The 21,449-nt window shown below is 42.0% G+C and overlaps 1 protein-coding gene across 3 annotated transcripts in view; it reads left to right on the forward strand.

Moving 5' to 3' along the window:
* The window catches only part of INSC (INSC spindle orientation adaptor protein), a 135,374-nt gene that overhangs the window by 74,675 nt on the left and 39,250 nt on the right, over window positions 1-21,449 (forward strand). For 2 of the 3 annotated variants that reach the window (XM_003910179.4, XM_021926002.2), the window contains 2 exons: window positions 7,772-7,885; window positions 17,896-18,021. In XM_003910179.4, coding sequence (XP_003910228.1) covers window positions 7,772-7,885; window positions 17,896-18,021 — 240 coding nt within the window. Of the gene's footprint in view, window positions 1-1,501; window positions 1,582-7,771; window positions 7,886-17,895; window positions 18,022-21,449 lie in introns of all 3 variants that reach the window. The other variant, XM_021926001.2, reaches the window with a different exon arrangement.

Genomic DNA, 21,449 nt, shown 5'->3' on the forward strand with positions numbered 1-21,449 from the left:
TACATTGCCTTGCCATGCAAAAATCTTGGTATGGGAGTGGAGAATCAAGCAAAGAAAAAGCCTTCATTCATGAACCATTAAGACCCTTAGGCTCCCATTAACTATTTCCATGCTTTATACATATTTATGTTGAATGTGCCATTAGAAATTGTGTATTTTGGCTGGGTGTGGTGACTCATGCCTGTAATCCCAGCATTTTGGGAGGCCTGAGGTCGGCAGTTCGAGACCAGCCTGACCAACATAAAGAAACCCTGTCTCTACTAAAAATATAAAAAAATTAGCCAGGCATAGTGGCATATGCTTGTAATCCCAGCTACTTGGGAGGCTGAGGCAGGAGAATTGGTTGAACTCGGGAGGCGGAGGTTGCCACAAGCCGAGATTGTGCCATTGCACTCCAGCCTGGGCAACAAGAGCAAAACACCGTCTCAAAAAAAAAAAAAAAAAAAATTGTATATTTTTCCCAGTGTGAGCAGTTTCTCAATTCAGATATATTGTTGTGTGTGTGTGTGTGTGTGTGTGTGTGTGTGTGTGTATGTGTGTGGTTGGAGGGATGATTATAAAAGTTTTCAATTTATTTTATCCCTTCCATCCGTTTATTCTCAAACAGTGCATGGTTCTTGAGGGACATTCTCCTTAAACCAAAGCAAAGAGAGCACTGGTAGGATACATCAAACACTAAAAATTGCTTTTTTAGGACACATTTAAATGCAAGCAATTTCTCTCAGCTATTTTTCACACTCATCCCTAGGATGTGACATTAGCTGGAAAAAAAGTATCTTTGAAGAGCCAAAGACTAAAAGTTAATGACACTGATTCTTTTAAATGTAACTGTAATATGCTTTTGAGAACCACCAAGATTTTCAAGGTATATTGGATAAAATACAGATATAAGTTCTACATTTAAAAAAAATTTTGGTGCACATTATTTAACAATTAAAGTCTTTTTGCCAAAACATTTTCTGAAATATTTATACTACTTTTTATTGCCTGTTAAGAAAAGAAAAAATTAATTGCTAGCAGTTATGCTAATTAGATGTAAGCAGTATATACCTTTCTTTTTCTTTAAATACATAGAAAAATTTGATGGTGAGAGCTACTAAAATTAATTGAATTATATATGCTTTTTAAATTCTCAGTTCTTATTTAATTATTCCCTAAAGACACCAAAGTTTAATACATATGTGCCTATTTACTAAAGGAATACTGTGCTTTTTGAATCATATTCTTAGATTTGTTATTAACTTAGAATGTTTGCTATGTATTGCTTTGCATTATTACAAATTCAGTAAATTATTTTATCTTGGCTTTATAACGTATACAAATAAATCAAATTTTATTTTAGGTCTAATTTATTTTAATATTTACAGTTTTGGGATTTTTTTTCCTGTAGAGAATGATCTTCATAATTATTTGTCAGTAGGTTTTTGCATTTCTTGAAATACATATAGAAATTTTGTTTTGTTTTGTTTTGTTTGAGACAGAGTCTTGCTCTGTCACCGAGTAGAGTGCAGTGGCAGAATCTCAGCTTACTGCAACCTCTGCCTCTTAGGTTCAAGCAATTCCCCTGTCTCAGCCTCCCAGGTAGCTGGGACTACAGGGCACGCCACCACATCTAGCTAATTTTTGTATTTTTAGTAGAGATGGGGTTTCACCATGTTGGCCAGGGTGGTCTTGATCTTTAGACCTCGTGAACCACCTGCCTCGGCCTCCCCAAGTGCTGGGATTACTGGCATGAACCACCACACCTGGCGAAACATTTCTTAAATAGAAATGAAGTCAGGTCTTTATTGAGAAAAAGTTAACTCTGACTTGGCTGATTGGGTTGACTAAAAGGACTGTCTTTGCCAATTAGGTTATAGGGTGGGTATTTTTCATAAATTAAGTAAGTAAAAGCTGGAGCTTCAAGCTTTCAACAAAACATATTTGAAGAACAAAAATATTTTATTAAAAATTGTATTGACAATGAAATAAATAATACTTTGATTTTCCCAGTCCTTTCCGAAAAATTCAGGTGACTCAAGGTGCTCTTAAGTGAAAAAGTAATGGTTGTAATTAATAGTTATTTGATAAGTCTTGGAAAAGTACTTTTGGAATTTTTCCCAGAAATTGAGAAAGTAAATGAACACCTCTAATGATTGGGTAACAAATGCTTTTGCAAGTCAAATCTTTTCCAATTCTTTGCTTTTGTCAATTTAGAAGATCAATTTAGAGGAGTTATCAGCTGCCAGATTATTAAAGATAGTGTTTGATGATAGATTGCTATGTGATTACATAAGTTAGAAGGTGACTCAAGGGATAAAACACTGTAGTACACAAACTCCTCTCATTTCCCTCTATTGATTTATGGGAACAAGATTTTTTGGAGTTTACATCTAAAAATATAGCATTAAGTCAATATTCAATCATTGATACATAAATGAATTATCCTAAAAATGATAAAAAGCCTCATTCATCTCATTTAGAGATATATTTATTTTAAAAATAAAATTTTTATAACTTACAGTTATTTATCAAGACTTATAATATATTTATTCCATTTGACCAATTGGGCTGATAATAATCCTCAACCAAGAAAAGATTTTTTTTTTTAACAAGGAGCTTGATAGTAACAGTATATAACATTTCAAATTTTAATGATAAGTGTGATAAGGGTGATCAATAAAACACTTTAAAACTTAAATATATTACATTAAATTCTGAAGGAAAATTGAAATGGGAATACAAATTTAATGAAAGATGCAGAATGTTAAAAAAGAGATTATTCGTGTATTTTTAAGTGAATGATGATGGTATCAAGTTGTTTTGGTATTTAGAATCTATTGAATACATTTGAAAGAGTGATGTAATAATTTTTTTTACATCAACATTGCAATTTTCTGGAAATCACATTCTTTCCAACTTTGTTTTTTAAACTTATGATAAAAAAATTTAGCTGTCAAATTAAAAATGTGCAAGGGGTCATATATTTTTCAAAATATTTTTAGGGTGAAATGAGAAAAAATTATTTTGACATAAGATATGCAAGTGCTTCTCTTCTAGTTCTGTATCATGAGGGCTATTGTCTCCTCCTCTTACAAGAGGTTTGCTTAAACTTTATGATTCCTATCTGCTGGAAGGAGTTTCCATTTGGTTTCCACATTTGCTGCATTTGAACATCATCCTCAGCAGATACCTGAACTGAGGCCACTCTTGATGTTCCCGAATTCTGAGTACATGAAGGTCACTACCTCTGCCAGGGGCTTCTCAGAATAGCATCTTCCTATAGATTTTGAATATACCAGTTTTTAATAGTATTTCTCTCTGCTACTTTTTTTTTGTTTTTTGTTTTTTTGTTTTTGTTTTTTTTTGCAGTAATGAACTCTGCCCCCAGTGTTCTCTTTCCCTCTGTTAATCCTCCATTCCCTTTAGAGAGACTCATTTGAATTTCTAACTATTTACTCTCCTTCTCATGTAGGTGTCTTTCCTTTTCTAACTCATAGAGTGAATGCAGCATCCGGATCTGAGCTACTTTTCTGCTTTTACTTCCCTTCCCTTTCTGACACATTCTTTTGTTTTTCCAACAACCTAATCTAGATGTTGGTATTTTCCTGATTGAGAGAAATGAAATCAATTAAGTTTTGGGTCTGTCAAAATATTTTATTTCTAAGATATCTTATCCACATTTGTGTTCCTAAATTGGATATTCCCACTTAGGAGGTATTTTCCCATCTGACCAACAGCTCATCTAAACCTAGATATAATTATTATTTTGTCTACCTTCTCTTCAGTACATCCAATCTTTCTGTGCCTTCCCTCAGAGTCCTAATTCATGCATTTCTCCAGCATGTTCTGTTAAGACAAAGGAAATACTGCATCCTCACTTCCAAAAACTTTCCCCTGAGATGGTTTATCCAGTAATCTTTCGAATAGTTCATGTTGAGCTCTGTGGTCTTTTCCTGTGTTCCGAACTCTATTATTAAAGTATTTTTTAAAAACCCAACAGCGATTACTTTTATTATATCTCACAATTTTAAGGGTCAGTAATTTGGACAGGGCTTGGCTAAGTGATTCTTCCATTCTGTGCAGCAACAACAGATGTGGTATTCAGCTGGCAGATGGCTTGAAGAGTACTAGATAGTGGTATTCACTCACACATATGGTGCCATGGAGGGGATGGCTGGAAGGCTGGCCTCAACTGAGAGTATTGATAAGGATCTTACACATGGCTTTTCTAGCATCACATTCTCAGTTATCAAACTTCTGATATGGAAGCTCAGGGCTCCCAAAACAGTGTTCCAAGTTCCAAGATGCCTGGATGGAAGCTTCAAGGCTTTTTATGAAGTGGCCTTGGAAGACTTAGGACATTACTTCTGCCAAATGCTGGCTTCTATTGGTCAAGCAAGGCATTAAGACCAGATTCAAGGGAAGGGGAATTAGAACTCATAGAGAGATGTCTCTGTAAAAGAAGTAGAAAAGAATTTGTAACCATCTTTAATCTACCCCATCCTGTCAATGCTATCTGCATTTTATGTAACCCCTTTGCACAGATGAGCTACTCTACTACGTCTGACTACGGAGTTTCTATCCAAAACTTTAGGGAAAGGTCTCACAATATTTTCCTGGCTCCTTCTGAGGAACTCATGCCAGTTTACTTTTTGAGAGTTTACCTCCTTTCTGATAGATTTCACTGGGTTGCAGTCTCTCTTTTTCAGATTGACAGACAATGAAAAATACATTTTTTCTTTTCTAATTCCTTATGCAGAGAAGTGAAACTACAAGCATCTCCTTAGCCCCCTTTTAATCCCTTTTCCTTGGTTTTTAAGATCTTATTTTTTTTTTGTTTCATATCTACCTAGTATGCATTTTAAGAAAATGTTTGTCATTCAGCCTCAGCCTATCTTCTTTTATTTATTTTTTTCAGTCTTTCACCACTCTTCTCATGATATTGAGTGAGGCATATTTTTGAAACTTTTCCAATGTCTTCTTGATTTCCTGAAAAAACAAAACAAAACAAAAAAAAACCACCTTGATTTGTAGAGACTGTGTCAGTTTGAGGCAGATACTAAGGTAGGAGTAGATAGGAAATTCCTATGATGCATGCAGAGGAGGAAGCAGAAGCAGGCATGGAAAGCCCTATTGCAGGTCTGACATCTGAGAAAGAAAAGGAGGAAGGAAAAGACTCAGACAGGGAATCAAGCCAAAGTCCCCTGTTGGAGGAGTCCCCTGTCACACAGTCATGTTGTGCTCAGTTATAACTAGGAGTAGCTTAGGGGAAGTGTGGCCTTGGCAAGAACACAGGGTATATCCAGAGGGGCAGTTGCAAGGCCCCCACTCACAAGCTTAGGTTACCAACACATAGTGTTAGATACGAAGGGAATGGGAAGCCAGGATGGAGACCCACTCTCCTATTTGGCAAAAACTGCTAATGAGGCTGGACAATAGCCTTACCTTGAGGCTTCAATCTCCACTAGTCCAGGTGAGACCCTGCCTACATTGAAGGAGATGGATTTCCTGACCTTCAAAAATCAGACATCGAATTCAGAGGGGTCAGGGCCCAGCTCCTCCCTAGACCACATAGGTAACCTTAGTCAAGTCTACATCTGTTTCCTCCACTATGAAATGAAGATTGGACAGATGACTTCCGAGGTCCTTTCCAGCTCTGACAAATGGTGATATTTAGGGCCTTGAAGATTTCAGTGGAGCCTTTGATCTCATATCTTTCCAGATTAACACTGTAAAGGATGCTTACAACTTTTCTTTGTCAGAGATCTGATTCACTGAGACATATCTGAGGTGTAATTACTGTATATATGTGTATAGACATTAACATGAAATTATTCTCAGACTTAAATTGTCTAATATTAGCAGCTGATTGCAAAAGACATTGGATTTGAATTGTTTAATGTAATGCTAATTTGCTTCAAGTGCAAACACTAATCAGGAACATTAGGTAATCATCATTTAGGTACAGGACCCCAATATATGAAATCTGCATTTTCATGTGAGCATTAGTATCACATGTGTAGCTGCTTACGGTAACAGTGGGAAGAATTCTAAGAAGTGTGATCATTACAGGGATTTGTAGTGACAAATCTTGGTTATTAATTTTACATTTTGTTGAATTTCTAATAAGAGGCATCTATCAAAACTTAAAGCATAATTTTTGTATTTAATGTAGTTTGATTAAATACACACTTTATCTTAGACTGCTATATCTAGATTAGCACGTTGTGCATGTGTGAGGAATTTCATAAATTTGAATAAAGAAGACAAAAGGGAGAGCCACTTACCTTGAGCCTCAAACCTCCTAATTTTAATCATTTTACAAACAGGGAAACCAAAGTGTAGGGAGCTTAACTGCACAAGATCACAAAATTATAACTGCTTACAATTTTATTTAGTTTCCACCTGGCAGCTACCTTTAGAAATCCTTTATATATATTGACAACCTTAAAAAATGGGCACAACCCCCTTAAAAGATAGAAATTGTTATTTACACCATTTTATTTATTTATTTATTTGAGATGGGGGTCTTGCTATATTGTCCAGGCTATTCTTGGACTCCTGGACTTGAGCAATCCTCCTGCCTCAATCTTCAAGTAGCTGGGACTCATAGGCACTTGCCACTGCAGCTGGCTTATTTTTACACCACTTTATAGGGGAGGAAACTGAGGCAAAGAAAGGCTAAGGTGCTCCAAGTGTTGCTCTTAAGTATCTTTTCCATAACACCGGTGTTTAATTAAAAATAAATTTCATTTTAATGTTTTAAACTGGCAACTGAAAGCGCATGGGTGGCTGCTCAGAGCACCCAGGTCTGGAGGTCTTACTTTCTTGCCTGAGGCCCTTGAAGGTTGCTCTTCTCAGTCTCTAGATCCATTCTTTCTAGGAGAAAACTTGAGCTACTGGTATTAATTAGCAGGAAGGAATCCTTTATAATCAATGAATCACATGCTCCAAGGCAAATGGCTGATGATGAAGTGGTTTTAAGTTACACGAAAACCTTTCCCTCAGAAATTAGCTAAACTTTTCTAGAAATAATCTTTGTATCTTTTTTGTTAATGAATCTTTCATTTGCTTTCCTTCCTGAACCTCTCTTCTTGGTCTTATGTTCAGTCATTCCCAGACCCTCTCACCGCTAGCCTTAGGTTCTTCAGCCTTGATGAGTATAGCATTCCTTACCTAGTTACCCACCCTTTGACAGGATTCCCAGTGTTGCTATTTCGTCTTGGCCTTGCCCCCCAAGCAGCAAGCTATTGGAGAGAGCAAATGTCCAATAAAAATATCCCTCAAGCAGTAAACTACTGTGAAGCACTTCTCTTGACTTAACCCTTGAACCCATCAGTCAGCTGGAGTTCACCATTGGCTAATAGCCATTCAAAATGAGCAAATTCTTTGGTCACAGCTATAGCCACTCATTAGTTTTCAATTTGATGGTTTGTTAATTTAACTGATGGTTTCTTTTCTCATTAAGAACCAGTAGATTCACAAAATGGTATTTGCTGAGCTCATCAATGTTGGGAGCTGATTTTCTGAGGGACTAGGGCAAGGCTAATTATGGCCTATGTCCCAAGGGCTTGAAATTATCCCATATCTCTAAAATGTAGCTTAGACCTCTCCCTAACTGATACCTTTCCCAAAGCTAGAACCTCATTGCCCTCACAATGGGACAGTGGCTAGGGGCAGGAGTAGATTTCATGGTTGCTATTAGGAGCATGGGCCCACTGGTGTTCCATTAAGATGAGCAGAGGGTAGAGGTGGTGAGTAACTAGCTAACTTTTCTCTCCCTTCTTAGGCACTGGTGAGAAAAATTGATGCCTCAGACAATATCTACACCACAGAGTCCACCACAGGGAACCTGTTCAGCCTGACCCAGGAGGGGGCTCCCTTGTGCCGCATCATAGCCAAGGTGAGCTTCATGGTTAGGGGTCAAAATGGCAGGCCTGGGGAAGTACGAGGAAGCTCACTTGTTCAGTGGGAATAGCTGGCTCAGGAGGTCTGTCTTGGCCCCTGCATTAGCTGCCGAGTGACCTTGGGAGAGTCACTTATCCTATCTGGGCCTTGGTGTCTGCATTTTTAATAGGTGGCTAGCCCCTCTGATTTCATTTCTTACTTGAGACAGAAATCTGGTGCCCCCAGAGCCTCTATCTTCTTTCCTTATGTGGTATATGTTATAAATATCAACCATCCTTCTCCATCTCCACATATCCTTCCCTTCCTGGCAGCTGTGGTGTCCCTGAGGTCCATGGGATGTGGTGATGTAGTGAATAAAGAGATCATCTGGCATGTGGCATTTTGGGTGATCAATTGACCTTATATGGCTCCCTGACATCATGGTTGTAAGACATGGGATGTCTCAAACCCAGTTCAAAGAAAAGTTTATTTTTCCATATAGACTTGTGTATGGTTTAAGCTCTATCCACATCTCTTAATGCTGCTGCTATAACAACCTATACCCCATAATAATTAGCAGTAGCATTATCAGGAGAAAGAGGAGGAACAGGTCTACAACCATGACCTTTGCCACAAACTCAGAGGTTTGTTCTCTGGGTGCCCTTTAGTCTCTTTTTATGTCCCCTTAGAATCTTGTGATTCTGCCTGTGATCCTTGGAAAAACAGGAGGAGAATCTGGGTCCTCTATTGTTTTGTCACCAAAGATACCGGCCAGTGTTCAACAGGCATCAAGACAAGATGGGGTCTGAAATACACTCAGTCTCTGCCTAAGCTTTCCTACTCCTCCCAAAAAAGGAGGCTATACAATTCTCTGAACAAAATAAGATGCAAAGATGTGCTCACGGAATACGAGAAGGGAGAAGAATGCAGGCTAAACTACAAAGCAGACTTGATTTAACGAATGCTTCTCAAGTCTGTTGGCATGTTTCTCCTTTTAAACCTTCCTGTCAGTTTCTCCCTCTCCTAGGCTGAAGAGGAGCCCAGAGACAGCCTCCCTCTCTCCTCTGGCTCTCTCTGTTGGTTGGGTCCTACATTCTGGCCATGGACTGGGGTGGTTGTGGCTGTCCCAGGTGCTTGTCTGAGGAGAAAGAAGAGAAGGCACAAGGGCATAAGTCATGGCCTTCATACCTTTTGTCTTTGTGATTTGAATGTCCTTCTCTCTTTTTGCCACTTGGAAAACTCTTACTCAGCATTCCACACTCAATTCTGTATTCTTCTTTATTGCTTTCCAGACACTCTCCCACCTGTGGTGTCTAAAAAGAGTAGCAGGCACTGTCTCAGCACTTACCATATTCTATTTTGTTATGTGTTTTAAGCTGTGTGCTTTTCAAGGACAGAAATATCTGAATCATCTCTGTGTCCTTGGTGCCTAGTGCAATCCCTGCACAAAGTGGGTACTCAAAGAGTTTGTTGAATGAGAAAGTTACAAATTCACAGATCCAAAATCTTTGAGAGTTGGGAGGGAACTGAAGTTCATTCGACCTTCAACTTCAGTAGGGGTTTCTGAAGGGCTGTTGAGTATCCAATGGGTCATCCTGTATCCAGAAACAGGTTCACTGGGCGTGGAGTATTTTAAATAGACCCCCTTTTTTCCCTTCTCTCATGTCCCCAGTTCTAATGCAAGTTCTCAGGGTACTACACTCTGAGATATGCAAAGCTAGTATGGTACTCTCTAATAACATTTATACTCAGACTAGATTCATATGTATTGGAAGAGAATTCACATATGTTTGACTCTGTTATATTTCTGACACTACACCGACAGGGTCTCATGTAATTGTCATGATTCTGTGAGGAGGGTGGTATTAACATTTTGTACAAATGAAGACACTGAAGAACAGAGAGATTAAATAACTTGCTGAAGAGCATATAACTATCAAGTTGAATTGCAGGTATTTAAATTGTGAGCTTTGATTCCAAAGGATTCATTGCACTTAAATCATATGCCTGGGAGTAGGTCTAGGATTTGTGAGGCCAGAATCTTATAGAATTACCGGGGCCTTACTTAAGTAAAAGATTATAGAATTCCAAATTCCAAATTATTTAGAAAAGTGGGTTATTTAGAACGAGAAAATAATTCAAGAATATTTCTGGAAGGCAATTTTTTATTTTTTAACCACTTTTTTAAAATTATTATACTTTAAGTTCTAGGGTACATGTGCACAACGTGCAGGTTTGTTACATATGTATACATATGCCGTGTTAGTTTGCTGCACCCATTAACTTGTCATTTACATTAGGCGTGCCGCCTAATGCTATTCCTCCACCCTCCCTGCTCCCCCCACCCCATGATAGGCCCCAGTGTGTGATGTTCCCTGCCCTGTGTCCAAGTGCTCTCATTTTTCAATTCCCACCTATGAGTGAGAACATGCAGTGTTTGGTTTTTTGTCCTTGCAATAGTTTGCTCACAATATTGGTTTCGAGCTTCATCCATGTTGCTACAAAGGACATGAACTCATCCTTTTTTATGGCTGCATAGTATTCCATGGTATATATGTGCCACATTTTCTTAATCCAGTCTATCATTGATGGACATTTGGGTTGGTTCCAAGTCTTTTCTATTGTGAATAGTGCTGCAATAAACATACATGTGCATGTGTCTTTATAGCAGCATGATTTATAATCCTTTGGGTATATACCCAGTAATGGGATCGCTGTGTCAAATGGTATTTCTAGTTCTAGATCCTTGATGAATCGCCACACTGTCTTCTGGAAGGCAATTCCATACTAGGTTGGTTTGCAGGAATTCACCTACATGAGAAAGTGATGCCAACCACATTAATATATCCCACCAAATTAAAACAAAGCATGCCTCTCACACTCAGCTTCACGGCTGGATCTGAAAAATGCCTGCAGCCACTCCAATACTACATTAGAGGAAGACTAAATCAAAAAGGATGGTGGTTTTCGTTAATTACAATGGGAGTTGTAATTCATTAGCTTCATGGTTAACTTGTCCCTGAACTCGGCTTTAAGATACTTAGAGCAAATATAGGCAACTGGTAGCCCTAGGACCTCAGAAAGGTCTTTCGTTTCTGGTTTCCATTCTTTTTCACTTGAAATATGACATCACCCGGAGACAGAACCAGCGATCTAATTGGTAGCAAAGTTATGTCCTTCAATAGACTTAAGATGCTAGTCACAGGAAGATGCCCCAGCAACAGTGGTTCCCAGTGCCTACTCTGTATTGCAGTCCCTCAGAGAGTTTGTGGAAAACCCAGATACTTGTGCCATATCCAAGATTCCCTGGGGTCCTTGGGTAAGACCTGAGAATCTTCATTTTAACAAGCTCTACAAGTAGTTCTAAAGCATGGCCAGACTCAAAATCACTGATCTAAGCCCGTAAAGCAATCTTAATAGTAGAGCAGCATAAATCCTCATCAACTCTTGTGAGTGGAGAAGTGAGTTATATGTAATAGCAATAGCTAACATTTGAGTGTTGCTGTGTTTTGTCTTTAATGCATTACATACTTCCTTTCTTTTAAATCACAAAACCATCCTATGAAGAAGGTACCATGTTGTTACCATCAATAGTTGAGGAAATGGTTTAAGGAGCTTATTCAGGATCATACAGCTGACAAGGGGTCAAGACAGAATTGAACCCCAGTCTCAGCCTCTTTAATTTTAATTCAGAGTTCATGGTCCTAAACACCACAGTGGTGACTTCTGGTTCAATCCTTGACCCTTCAGGTCCTTGAGCCAAAGTGTGACTCAGGAGTTCTCAATCCTGGATACACAATCGAACTCTTAGAGAGCTTTAAAATTTTTCGGATTCTGATTTAATTGGTCTGGAGTAGGTCCTGGGATGAATATTTTAGCTTTCCAAGTGATTCTACTGTGCTGTGTGGGTTGAGGATCTCTACTCTCTTTTGGGAGTCATTTAAATGTATTTAACCTGAAGAGCTTGTAGTGGTGTTGGGGCAAAGGGGATGAAGGAGATAGCATTGGATCTGTTTTCTCCAAGGATTCTGTGACTCAAACATTTAACTTAGTCAAGAGGGTTGACTGTAGATTTTTGTCTTGGTGCTGTTGGGGAACAGCGAACAGCTCCAACCTCTGAGCTGAAACTGACTTAACGTTAGTTTGATGATTAACTCCAAACAGTAAGTAGCTGAATTTCTTTTGGAACAATTACCATTTTTCCCATTCAAAATGAGTTGCAAACACATGCTGGGTTTGGGTTCTCTGTGTGGATCTGAGGTAGTCTGGGTGGGATAAGGACTTCTTCTGAATGGCACATGGGGTCTGAAGAGATTTTATGTTTTGTAAAGAATGGGCCTTAGAAATTTCCTGGGAAGGAAACTTTGCTTGACAGTAGCTCTGAAGCTCTGGGTGTTCTGTTTCAGGACCTGAGCACTCAAGGTCTGTTTCCATGTGCCGCTTGATATAGACAGCTCCTACCACCTGCCAGAATTTGAGCTTCACATTCAGGAAAGCAGAGAGGAGACATGTATTTGGTTGTAAGCCAAGATGATGTTTGGCCTCCTGCAGATTTAGTCTCCTGTCAGGACCAGGCCTTAACTCCAGTTAAACATTAATCCCAAACATTTCCAGTGGTAGAAACAGGGGAAAAGGCCTGGGTTGGGACGAGAGGACAGCTCTCATCCCAGCTCTACTGCTAGCTCACCGAAGGAAGTTGGCCAGACCACTGGGGATTAACTCCTCCTTGGTACCTTTGTGGCCTGAGGATGCTGGACTGTATATTTAAGACACCTTCCAAATCTACCATGCTGCCTGGCTTTCCCAGTGTTTTCATGGGAAAAGTAAGGTTGCAATTTTACTTTTATCCTATTCCTTTTTAAAACAGAAGGCTAAGGTGAACTATTTGCCACGTTTAGTCATCACTTCCTACATTTCTGTCCACAGGCTTCTCAGCTGTTCCATCACCTCCTCAGCTACTCAGGGATCTCCCATGCCCCTAGCACTCCTCTGGGCTCTCAAGAGCCATGACTAGGAGTTGTTTAAAGATTTGGAATGATCATTTGATTATTTACATGGGCCACACCCTCCAGAGCCTGCCAAGAGAATACTTGAGTCTTACTGAATATTAACAACAACGATAATAATTACTATTTATTGGTGGCTTCCTATGTGTCTAGGCCCTGTGCAGGGACTTTCACACAGTTGTTGTATCTTGTCTACATGACCCCTCTGAGAAGTGTATCAGTGACCCTGTTTTACAGGTTAGAACTCCAGGACTCACAGTGGTTGAATACCTTGAGCAGTTGACACTTGAAACTAAATTTGTCCAGCTCTGGAGTCAGTGCTATTTCCATTTCAGCAGCTCAGTTGGTTAAAATCTAGAGTCTTTCCCTTTCCAGGCAAAACCCTGCTACAACAAATCTGTCTCCCTCCTAATCAGTATTTCCTCTTTTTCTGCTCCTGGTCCACTGCACAGTAATCAGCTTGCTTGCTCTGGGTATGAGGCTGGTGGAGGTCAAAACTGGGAGGCATTGGCAGGAGCTGGGGACAAATGGGAGAATATGAGCTTTCTGAAGCCAAAAGTGATCAACTCTGATGATGATGGTTGTGATGACAACTGTAGTAGCAGTAGCAAAATAAATTTAGTTTTATAGCGCTCACTTTGTGCCAGATAATGTTTTAAGGGCTTTATACAAATAACGTATTTTAACCTCCCAATGATCGTCTGTGGTAGGCAGGATCTACCCCCATTTTCCAGGTGAGGGAGCTAAGACAGTGAAAAGGTCCAAAGCTAGTAAGTGACTGAACTGGAATTTGAACCTGGCTGTTTGGCAGCAAAGACTACGCATCTGGTTACTGTTCTGAACTGCTTCTCAGCAGCCCCTCCTCTTCCTCTTCCTCCCACCTCTTCCTTCCCACTCTCTTCCTTTCTCCCACCAATCTTCCATGCCCATTGTTTACTCAAGCATGATGCTATGCTTTCTATTCACCATCTCATCTGATTCTCCAACAGTCTTTTGATTTGTCATAATTATAATTCCCATTTTGAACATGAAGAAACAGAGTTTCAGAAAGAATATAAATAATGTATTCGAGGTCACACATATGAAAGCAGAGCTGGGATTTTTTTTTTTTTTTTTTGAGACGGAGTCTTGCTCTGTGCCCCAGGCTGGAGTGCAGTAGCGAGATCTCGGCTCACTGCAAGCTCCGCCCCGCTGGGTTCACGCCATTCTCCTGCCTCAGCCTCTCGAGTAGCTGGGACTACAGGCGCCCGCCACCTCGCCCGGCTAATTTTCTTGTATTTTTAGTAGAGACGGGGTTTCACCGTGTTAGCCAGGATGGTCTCGATCTCCTGACCTCGTGATCCGCCCGTCTCGGCCTCCCAAAGTGCTGGGATTACAGGCTTGAGCCACCGCGCCTGGCCGCAGAGCTGGGATTTTAACCAGGTCTACAGATTCCAAAATCTTAATCTCAACCTTCTGATATTTCAGGTCTAAAGGATGAAGTAACAGAGTGTTGAAGCAGAGAAAAAGATTCAAGGAGGACTTCCATCTTTCCAGCTCATCTTTTCATCCATTTTTCTGGGCTGGAAAAGGGAGTCCTTCCTGAATCTTCTCTCTGGGAGAAGATGGGAGACTAATTCCTCCTATAGAATTACTGTGTTTGGGTTTCCAGTTCTGACAGTGATGCAGGAGCTGGAAGTCCCTGGCATGCCCTGCACAGCATCCTCACCTTGGATGCTCAGTAGATGTACCCAGTGTTGTGACAGTGTGGGGCAGTGACCTAGTGGCCTTCCTCATCCACCTCTTTGCTGCCTGCTGTTTTGTTTGTTTGGGTCCTTCATCTATCTTAGCTGCCTCTGGGAGAAAACATGGGCAACCTCTCTGAGGCTTGTCCTCTCAGCTTCTTGGGTTCCTCTGAAGGCTAAAGAATAAGCCCAGACCTCTCTGTGGTGATGGTGGCAAACTCCATCCCTTCCCCTGTGCAGGGCACAGAAAACTCCTCTGGGCTTCATCAAAATTATCCCCCCCCCACCACCAATAGCTCCTCTGTTATTCCTTCCACCACCAGCCCACACACCCCATAAGTGATCTCTTCCCACTTTATGACAGCTCATCCCAAATCTCTCTGAATAATTCATACTGTTATGTGGCTGGGCTTTGAGCCCAGAGCTTTCTATAAAATTAAACAAGCTTTAGCCAACAATGTGATTCTGCTAGCTCAGGCCATTCCCAGCTTCACTCCAGGATGAGTACTGCACTTGGTTCTTGAATGGGGGCTCCAGAGTGGTCCTCAAGACCAATCCATCTTATTTCCTCTGTGGCCTCCTTCCTTCTCTCTCCTCCCACATATCCTAGCCCTCAGGGCCTCCTTCATGAGGAGGTGAGACATTCTTCTAACCAGGAAGCCTCACATAGCCTGACCCTTACACACTCTCCAGAACCAGGTTCTAGGCCTTTCCACATGCACTAACTCAATTGCACCCCCAACAGCTCAGATATATAACTATCATAGCCCATTTTTAGCCAACCTTAACCAGCAGGAAAGCCAGGATTTGGACCAGAATCTCCTTCTTTCGGATCCAGGAATTTCCCCCTCCCTCTCCTGGTAGCTAAAAGTGCTAAGAAGGCCATTTTTCACAGGCTTGAGAAAGAGGTAATGAGAATCCAGTGCAAATGCATGCAGAGGCTTAAATATAGTTGTGCTGGGCTCGGTGCCTCCTGAGCCAAAGGAGGGCTGCCACATTCATCCTGGCTCAGGCCTCATGCGCGTTCTTTGGCACTGTTTCTTCATTGTCTGCTTCAGATGTAAATGTCTATCAATCAGTCATCTCTCTCTCTCTCATCTATCTACATATATGGAGAAATAATAGTTATATAATATGTATGTTTAAATATAAGCACACATATATAAAAATATATATCCATATATATGAATGTATATTTACATCTGGAGGAAGGCTAGAAATGACCAGCAGGGCTGGCTGAGGTGAGCTTAGGAGTTCCATTTCTTTCCTTCTCATTCTAAAGAGTAACTTGGTTTTGCTTCAGTGACTCTCTGAGGTCTGTATGTAGAATCCTCTTGCAGATGTCCCAGGAACTATGGGAAAGTAGGAAGGCAGGAGTAAAGGTTGTGGAACGAGGAATCAGACGGGTAAGTGTCTGTCTCATGCCAGACATTTTTACTGAAGTAATTATGTGCACTTAAAATCAGAGTGGTTCTGTCTTGACCCTTCTACAACTCCCTACCCTCCAAGCACTTTAGGGCTTCTGCTCTGTGTTCTTTTAACCCTGCACCCCCAACCACATGTCATTGCCCCTCTACCCAGCTTTATACCAACTTTTAAAATCATCTGCCTTCTCTATGAGACCATGAGTTTATTAAGGATGGGACTGAAGCAGTCTTGCTCAGTGTCCAGCATGATGTCTGGCTTATAATAAACCATTAACATTTGTGAATGCGTGAATGAATGTACTAGCCCTAAGTTATGCCCTTTCACACCAAAAGAAATGAGGGGAATTCAACCACCCCAAAGAGAAGTAGGAATATATAAGTTGTGATCACTCTTAGTTGATTATAAAATGTCAGAAATTATGAACTGCTCCAGAGTTGGGTATCTTCATCTTGACCCCTGAAGTGACCAGCAACAAAACTCTTAGAATGAAAAGGGCCCACGAGCCTATCATTGTGGGACGGAGAGGGAGGGAAGATCTGAGATTGAGCTAATTTGGTGAACCTGTGCTGGGCTGCTTCTTCCAATTGTCCATTCATTGTTTTATCAGCCATTCACTGCTGCATCCTCAGCATACATGGAACTGAGCCTGGCACATAGTATGTGCTTTTGTTGTCAGAATTCTCAAAAACCTGACAGAGGATGGTCTTTTGCTGAACTTGCCTTCTTCCTGTAACATTTTGCTTAGTTTTGGGAACTGGTACAAGGAGGTTAGTTAGACCCAGGAGTGATGAGGTTAAAGGCTAGTGCCCCGAGGGACCCAGTTCAGATCAGTTGCTCATGCATTCTTTACTGCTGCCAACCCTAGGCACCCTGCCAGCCTTCAGGGAGGGAAAGAGGGAGAGATCTGGGTAAGGCTAGATGTGGGATATCCAATTCCTGCCACTCTAAATGCCCCAGTTAGTGTTGCCACTGGTTTGCTTGGCACCTTGATTAGTCACTCTAGTGATCTCTTGGCTCCCAGAGCTAAGGTTGGCTCCAGTGATTTTTATGAGTAAGTCTGACTAGTTAGCAGGGCACCTGGATAATGAGCTCTGCACTCCTAGATTCTTGCCTGATGGTAGACACTTTACTGGAAAGAAGTTTCCATAAACAGCTCTCACAAGGGGAAAAGGACATATTCACCACACTCAAGAGCTGAGATGATTGTTTTTAAAAGGGTTGTACACACACACACACAAACAGGAGTAAAGGAGTGAAAATGAAAATGATGATGTGAATATAGGCTGAATTATTTTACCCATCTGGACTTCAGTTTTTTCTATCAAAAAATGGGAGGAAATGGTAGTGCTAATATAAATGAAACCTTTTTTTTGCCTGCCTCCCACAGCAGTTGGAAGGATCCGAGGAATAGCCTGGTGACTGTTAGCAGAGGGAGATCTAGTCAGTTCCTCCCACCTGCCTCAGTTGGTTTTTAGGACCTGCTTCCTGTGACTCCAGGCCTGCTCTATGGGGGGTTGCTCCAAGGGAGTTGCCAGATGTTTGGGAACCCTGTTGAAGGGTTCTGATCGCCAGCCCTAGCAAATATGCCTGCCTTGGCCCCTGGCTCCCGAGCCCCAGAAGCACTTATGGTATCCAATCTCCAGCTTGGACTATAAAGGGTAACATTATTTCTGGAACCAGCATTTCTGGGTAGCATACATGTGAACATGTGAGCGTAAGTGTGTTAAGTGTGTGCGGGGCGGGGATTGCTGGAGGCAGGGAGGACCCGAAAGCATATCTGGCAAATCAGGGATGTCACTTATTCTTGAGTTAGCCCCAGACAAGGTCACACAGTAATAACATGATGTGATATTTCTTTCTCTTGGCAGGAGGGTGGGGTCGTAGCACTCTTCAAGATTTGCCGGCAGGACACTTTCCGGTGCTTGTACCCCCAGGCGCTCCGCACACTGGCCTCCATCTGCTGCGTGGAAGAGGGTGTCCACCAGCTGGAGAAGGTAAGGACAGCTGGCTGGGTGGTGCCTGAGCTCCTCAAGCCAAGTAGGGGTGAGGGCTAGGCCTCATGGTAGCCATCTGTTCCTTTTCATGGAGCAAATGCCCTGAGTAGTCCTTTTCCCAGGCACCATTTGGATAGGGCTGCTGGGACCTGGACTATGGGAGCTGGCGAAGAGGTGAAGGAGATGGGGACTGAGGAGCCTGAGCAGGAAAGGCAGGGCTCAAAGGGACACTCAGCACTTCCTAGGTGGGGTGACAACTGGGGAGACTGCTGTGAGTGGAACATGGTAGAAGGCAGGCAAGTCAGGGGTGGTGCTGGGGTTCAGGGTGGTTGATTCTTCACCCACAGCAGGCCTCCTGAAGATGGAAGAGGATCCAGATCCTGGGGGCATAGAGTGGGCAAGAGCAGGGCAGCACTGGGTGCCTGGGAGAGCAAGTGGGACTCCTCTTCACTAAAGACCAGTGGGCTTGGGTGAGGGAGGTGGAAGCCCCAGTCCAAGTGCTCGCTGGGCCAAGATGGCATGGGAGTAGGGTGGGGTTAGAGAAGGAAGGCGGTGATCAGACAGGCCCTGGTGCCTCTGCTCAAGCCTGATCTATGGTGACATAACTAATTCCAGCCACCCCTGACCCCTTCCCTGGTTGTGGGGCTGAGGCTGCTCCTCTACTTAGACATGTGTGAGTCTGAGCTTGTGGATACGCTCTTGGGGACTCCAGCCAGGAGGGCTGGGTGGCAGGGGCTGAAATCTGGGGTTCCCCAACCAAGTTTCCAGGAAAGATGCTGAAAATTCTTATAGAGAAGTGGAAAGGCCTGGTGTGTCCTGGTACTATGGTGCTACCTGCAGGATTTGAGGGAAGATCTGAGTCTGTTCACGTGAGCTGGTCTAAATGGGGACAGGGGCCAGCAAACTGCTATCTGTCCTCTGCCTCCATGTCCCACAGTCTAGTCCTGGCAGCCCAAATAACTCTACCCTACCCTCAGTTTCTTCACTTTGGTCTGGACTCCTAGACAAATGGTCATCTTACTTTTTACCCTGCCTCTTTCCAAATCTACTCAGATTATCGGGACAGGGTCATAGAATCATGAACTTAGAGATGCTCTTATCTAAGGATGGAATGTGGATAGGAAACCTGCTCATTTTACAGATGACAAGGCTACAGGTCAGAATAGGGAAGTAATTTGCCAAAGGTGACAGAGCAAGATAGTAGAGGAGCTAGTGCCAGCTTTTTAGACAGAGTGCCCTCTTCCCACTGGGTTGGAAGTTTTCACATCTAGTTGCTATAAGCACTAGATTTGAAGGTGAGAAATCCATGCTTTTCCTTCATTGTGCTACTCATTGGGTAGCAAGGCTCTGAGGAGAGAAGTGACTAACTCAAGGTCATCTACCTACTAAATGAGAGAACCAAAAGCCAAATCCAAGTCTCATAAGACTGAAACCAATTACAGTTATCTCTATTTCAGTGGCCTGTCTGATTGTGTGAGCACAGACATGCTATGCGTGTGCTGTCTTATATGGCAAAATAGAGGAATGGGGAGGGTGGTGAGAGAGAGAGGGAGAGACAGATGGTGGACTTGATAAAGGAAATACATTGAGCATCCTCAACTTCATGTTCGGAATAATTCCCTCCCTTCTCCTTGGGGTCAGGGGTGGCTGGAATTAGTTTTGTCCTTCCTTGGATAGTGTACAAACAACCAAATAGGGTTTGTTTCTCACCTTTCCTGTCTGGTTGGCAGGGAAAATGGGAGGAGAAGATAGAAGGAGCTTGGGATCACCAGCTCTCCAAAAGCAGCAGATTGTATGGCTTTAGTGAGCTTGCAGTGCAGAAGGAAGTTTTCAATTCAGGGAAGAAAAACAACAGGGTTTTTCGTTTGTTTGTTTAGAGCTGAAAACATGTGCAGCTGGGACAGCTGGAGGCATTTTTCCTTTCACCTATCTGATGCTGCTCAAATGCCAGAGTGCTTTAATGTGTCTTTCCCAGCACAGATGGCCCAGGTCCTAGCCTGGGATTCAGACCCTGCCCAGTTGAGCAAAAGGAGAAAGAGATGCTCATAGTCTGGGGGGTTACTACGTGCCAGGTGCTGAGCTAGTCCACTACATATGTCCTTTCATTAATGCACCAGAAACTTGTGAGGTGAGCACTATTAGTATCTCCATCTTAAAGATAAGGAAATGGAATCCCAGGCAGTTTAAGTGACTTGCCTAAATAACATAGTAAGTATTGGAGCCAGAATTTGGACCCACATCTGCCATAGTCCAACACCCAGTGTGTGTCACGACCTCGCTAGTTTAATGGTTGCTCTGAGAGCACTGAAAAGGTCCCTGCAGCTTAATCCCAGACCACCTTGCTGTTCCTGGCCAATGTGCTAACCCCTCACACCCCCAACTGGCACAGGGGATAGTAGCTTACCTGGACGTTTCTCCCCTCCAGGACAGACTGCTTATAATACACAGACTCTCATGAAATATTTCCTCTGGGCCAGGCACTGAAGAGGAATAAGACTGACCCTGGCAAGCGCCCCTGAGTGATCAGAAATAACAACTACATTGTATGGCAGTTGTAGAGCTTGCAAAGTGACCCCGCATGGAGTCTAATTTCATTTGATGCTTGCTTCAGATTTGAAAGTGTCCCCACAGTATGGATGAGAAAACTGACATCCAGAGAGGTGAAATGACTTCTTGTGTGAAATCATACATTATGTAATTCATTCATTCTGCAAATGTTTACTATCTGCTATTTGCCAGGCACTGTTTTAGGCGCTGGGAGTATAACAGTGAACAAAACAGACAAAACTCCTTGTCTTCATGGAGCTTACATTCTAGTCTAGAAGATAGCAAGTTATGGTCCATGGGCTAAATTCAGCCTGCTATCTGCCTTGTCTGGCCCATGAGCTAAGAATGATTTGTTTTTTCATTTTTAAATGGTTGGGAAAAAAACCAGAAGAAGAATAAAATTTTGTGTCCCATGAAAACTTATGTGAAATTCGAAGTTCAGCCCATAGTTTTATTAGAACACAGCTACACTCTTTTGTTTGGGTGTTCTCTATGTGCTTTCATACCAAAACAGCAGAACTGAATAGTTGCAACAGAAAGCATATAGTCTGGAAAGCCAAAAATATTTACTTTCTGGCCATCTGTAGAAAATCCTTGCCAAGCCCAGTTCTAGCAGGTAAGGAGGATGTCATGACCATCATGAGAGGAATAATAACTAACATATATCAAATACTTGCTTTGGGCAAGCACTTTGCTAAGCCCCTCCTTTCATCAAGTCATTTATTTCCTGCCATCGTGTTATATCCCCACTGCTTTCAGAAGAAAGGGAGACTCAGAGACACGAAGCAACTTGCTCAAGTGCACACAGCTAAAAAATGGCCCAGGCAGTAATGTAATTCCAGCTTTGCTGGGCGAGAGCCAGCCTGGGCTGTTAACCATTT

Source organism: Papio anubis, chromosome 12 (assembly GCF_008728515.1).
Source record: "Papio anubis isolate 15944 chromosome 12, Panubis1.0, whole genome shotgun sequence".
NCBI lineage: Eukaryota > Metazoa > Chordata > Mammalia > Primates > Cercopithecidae > Papio > Papio anubis.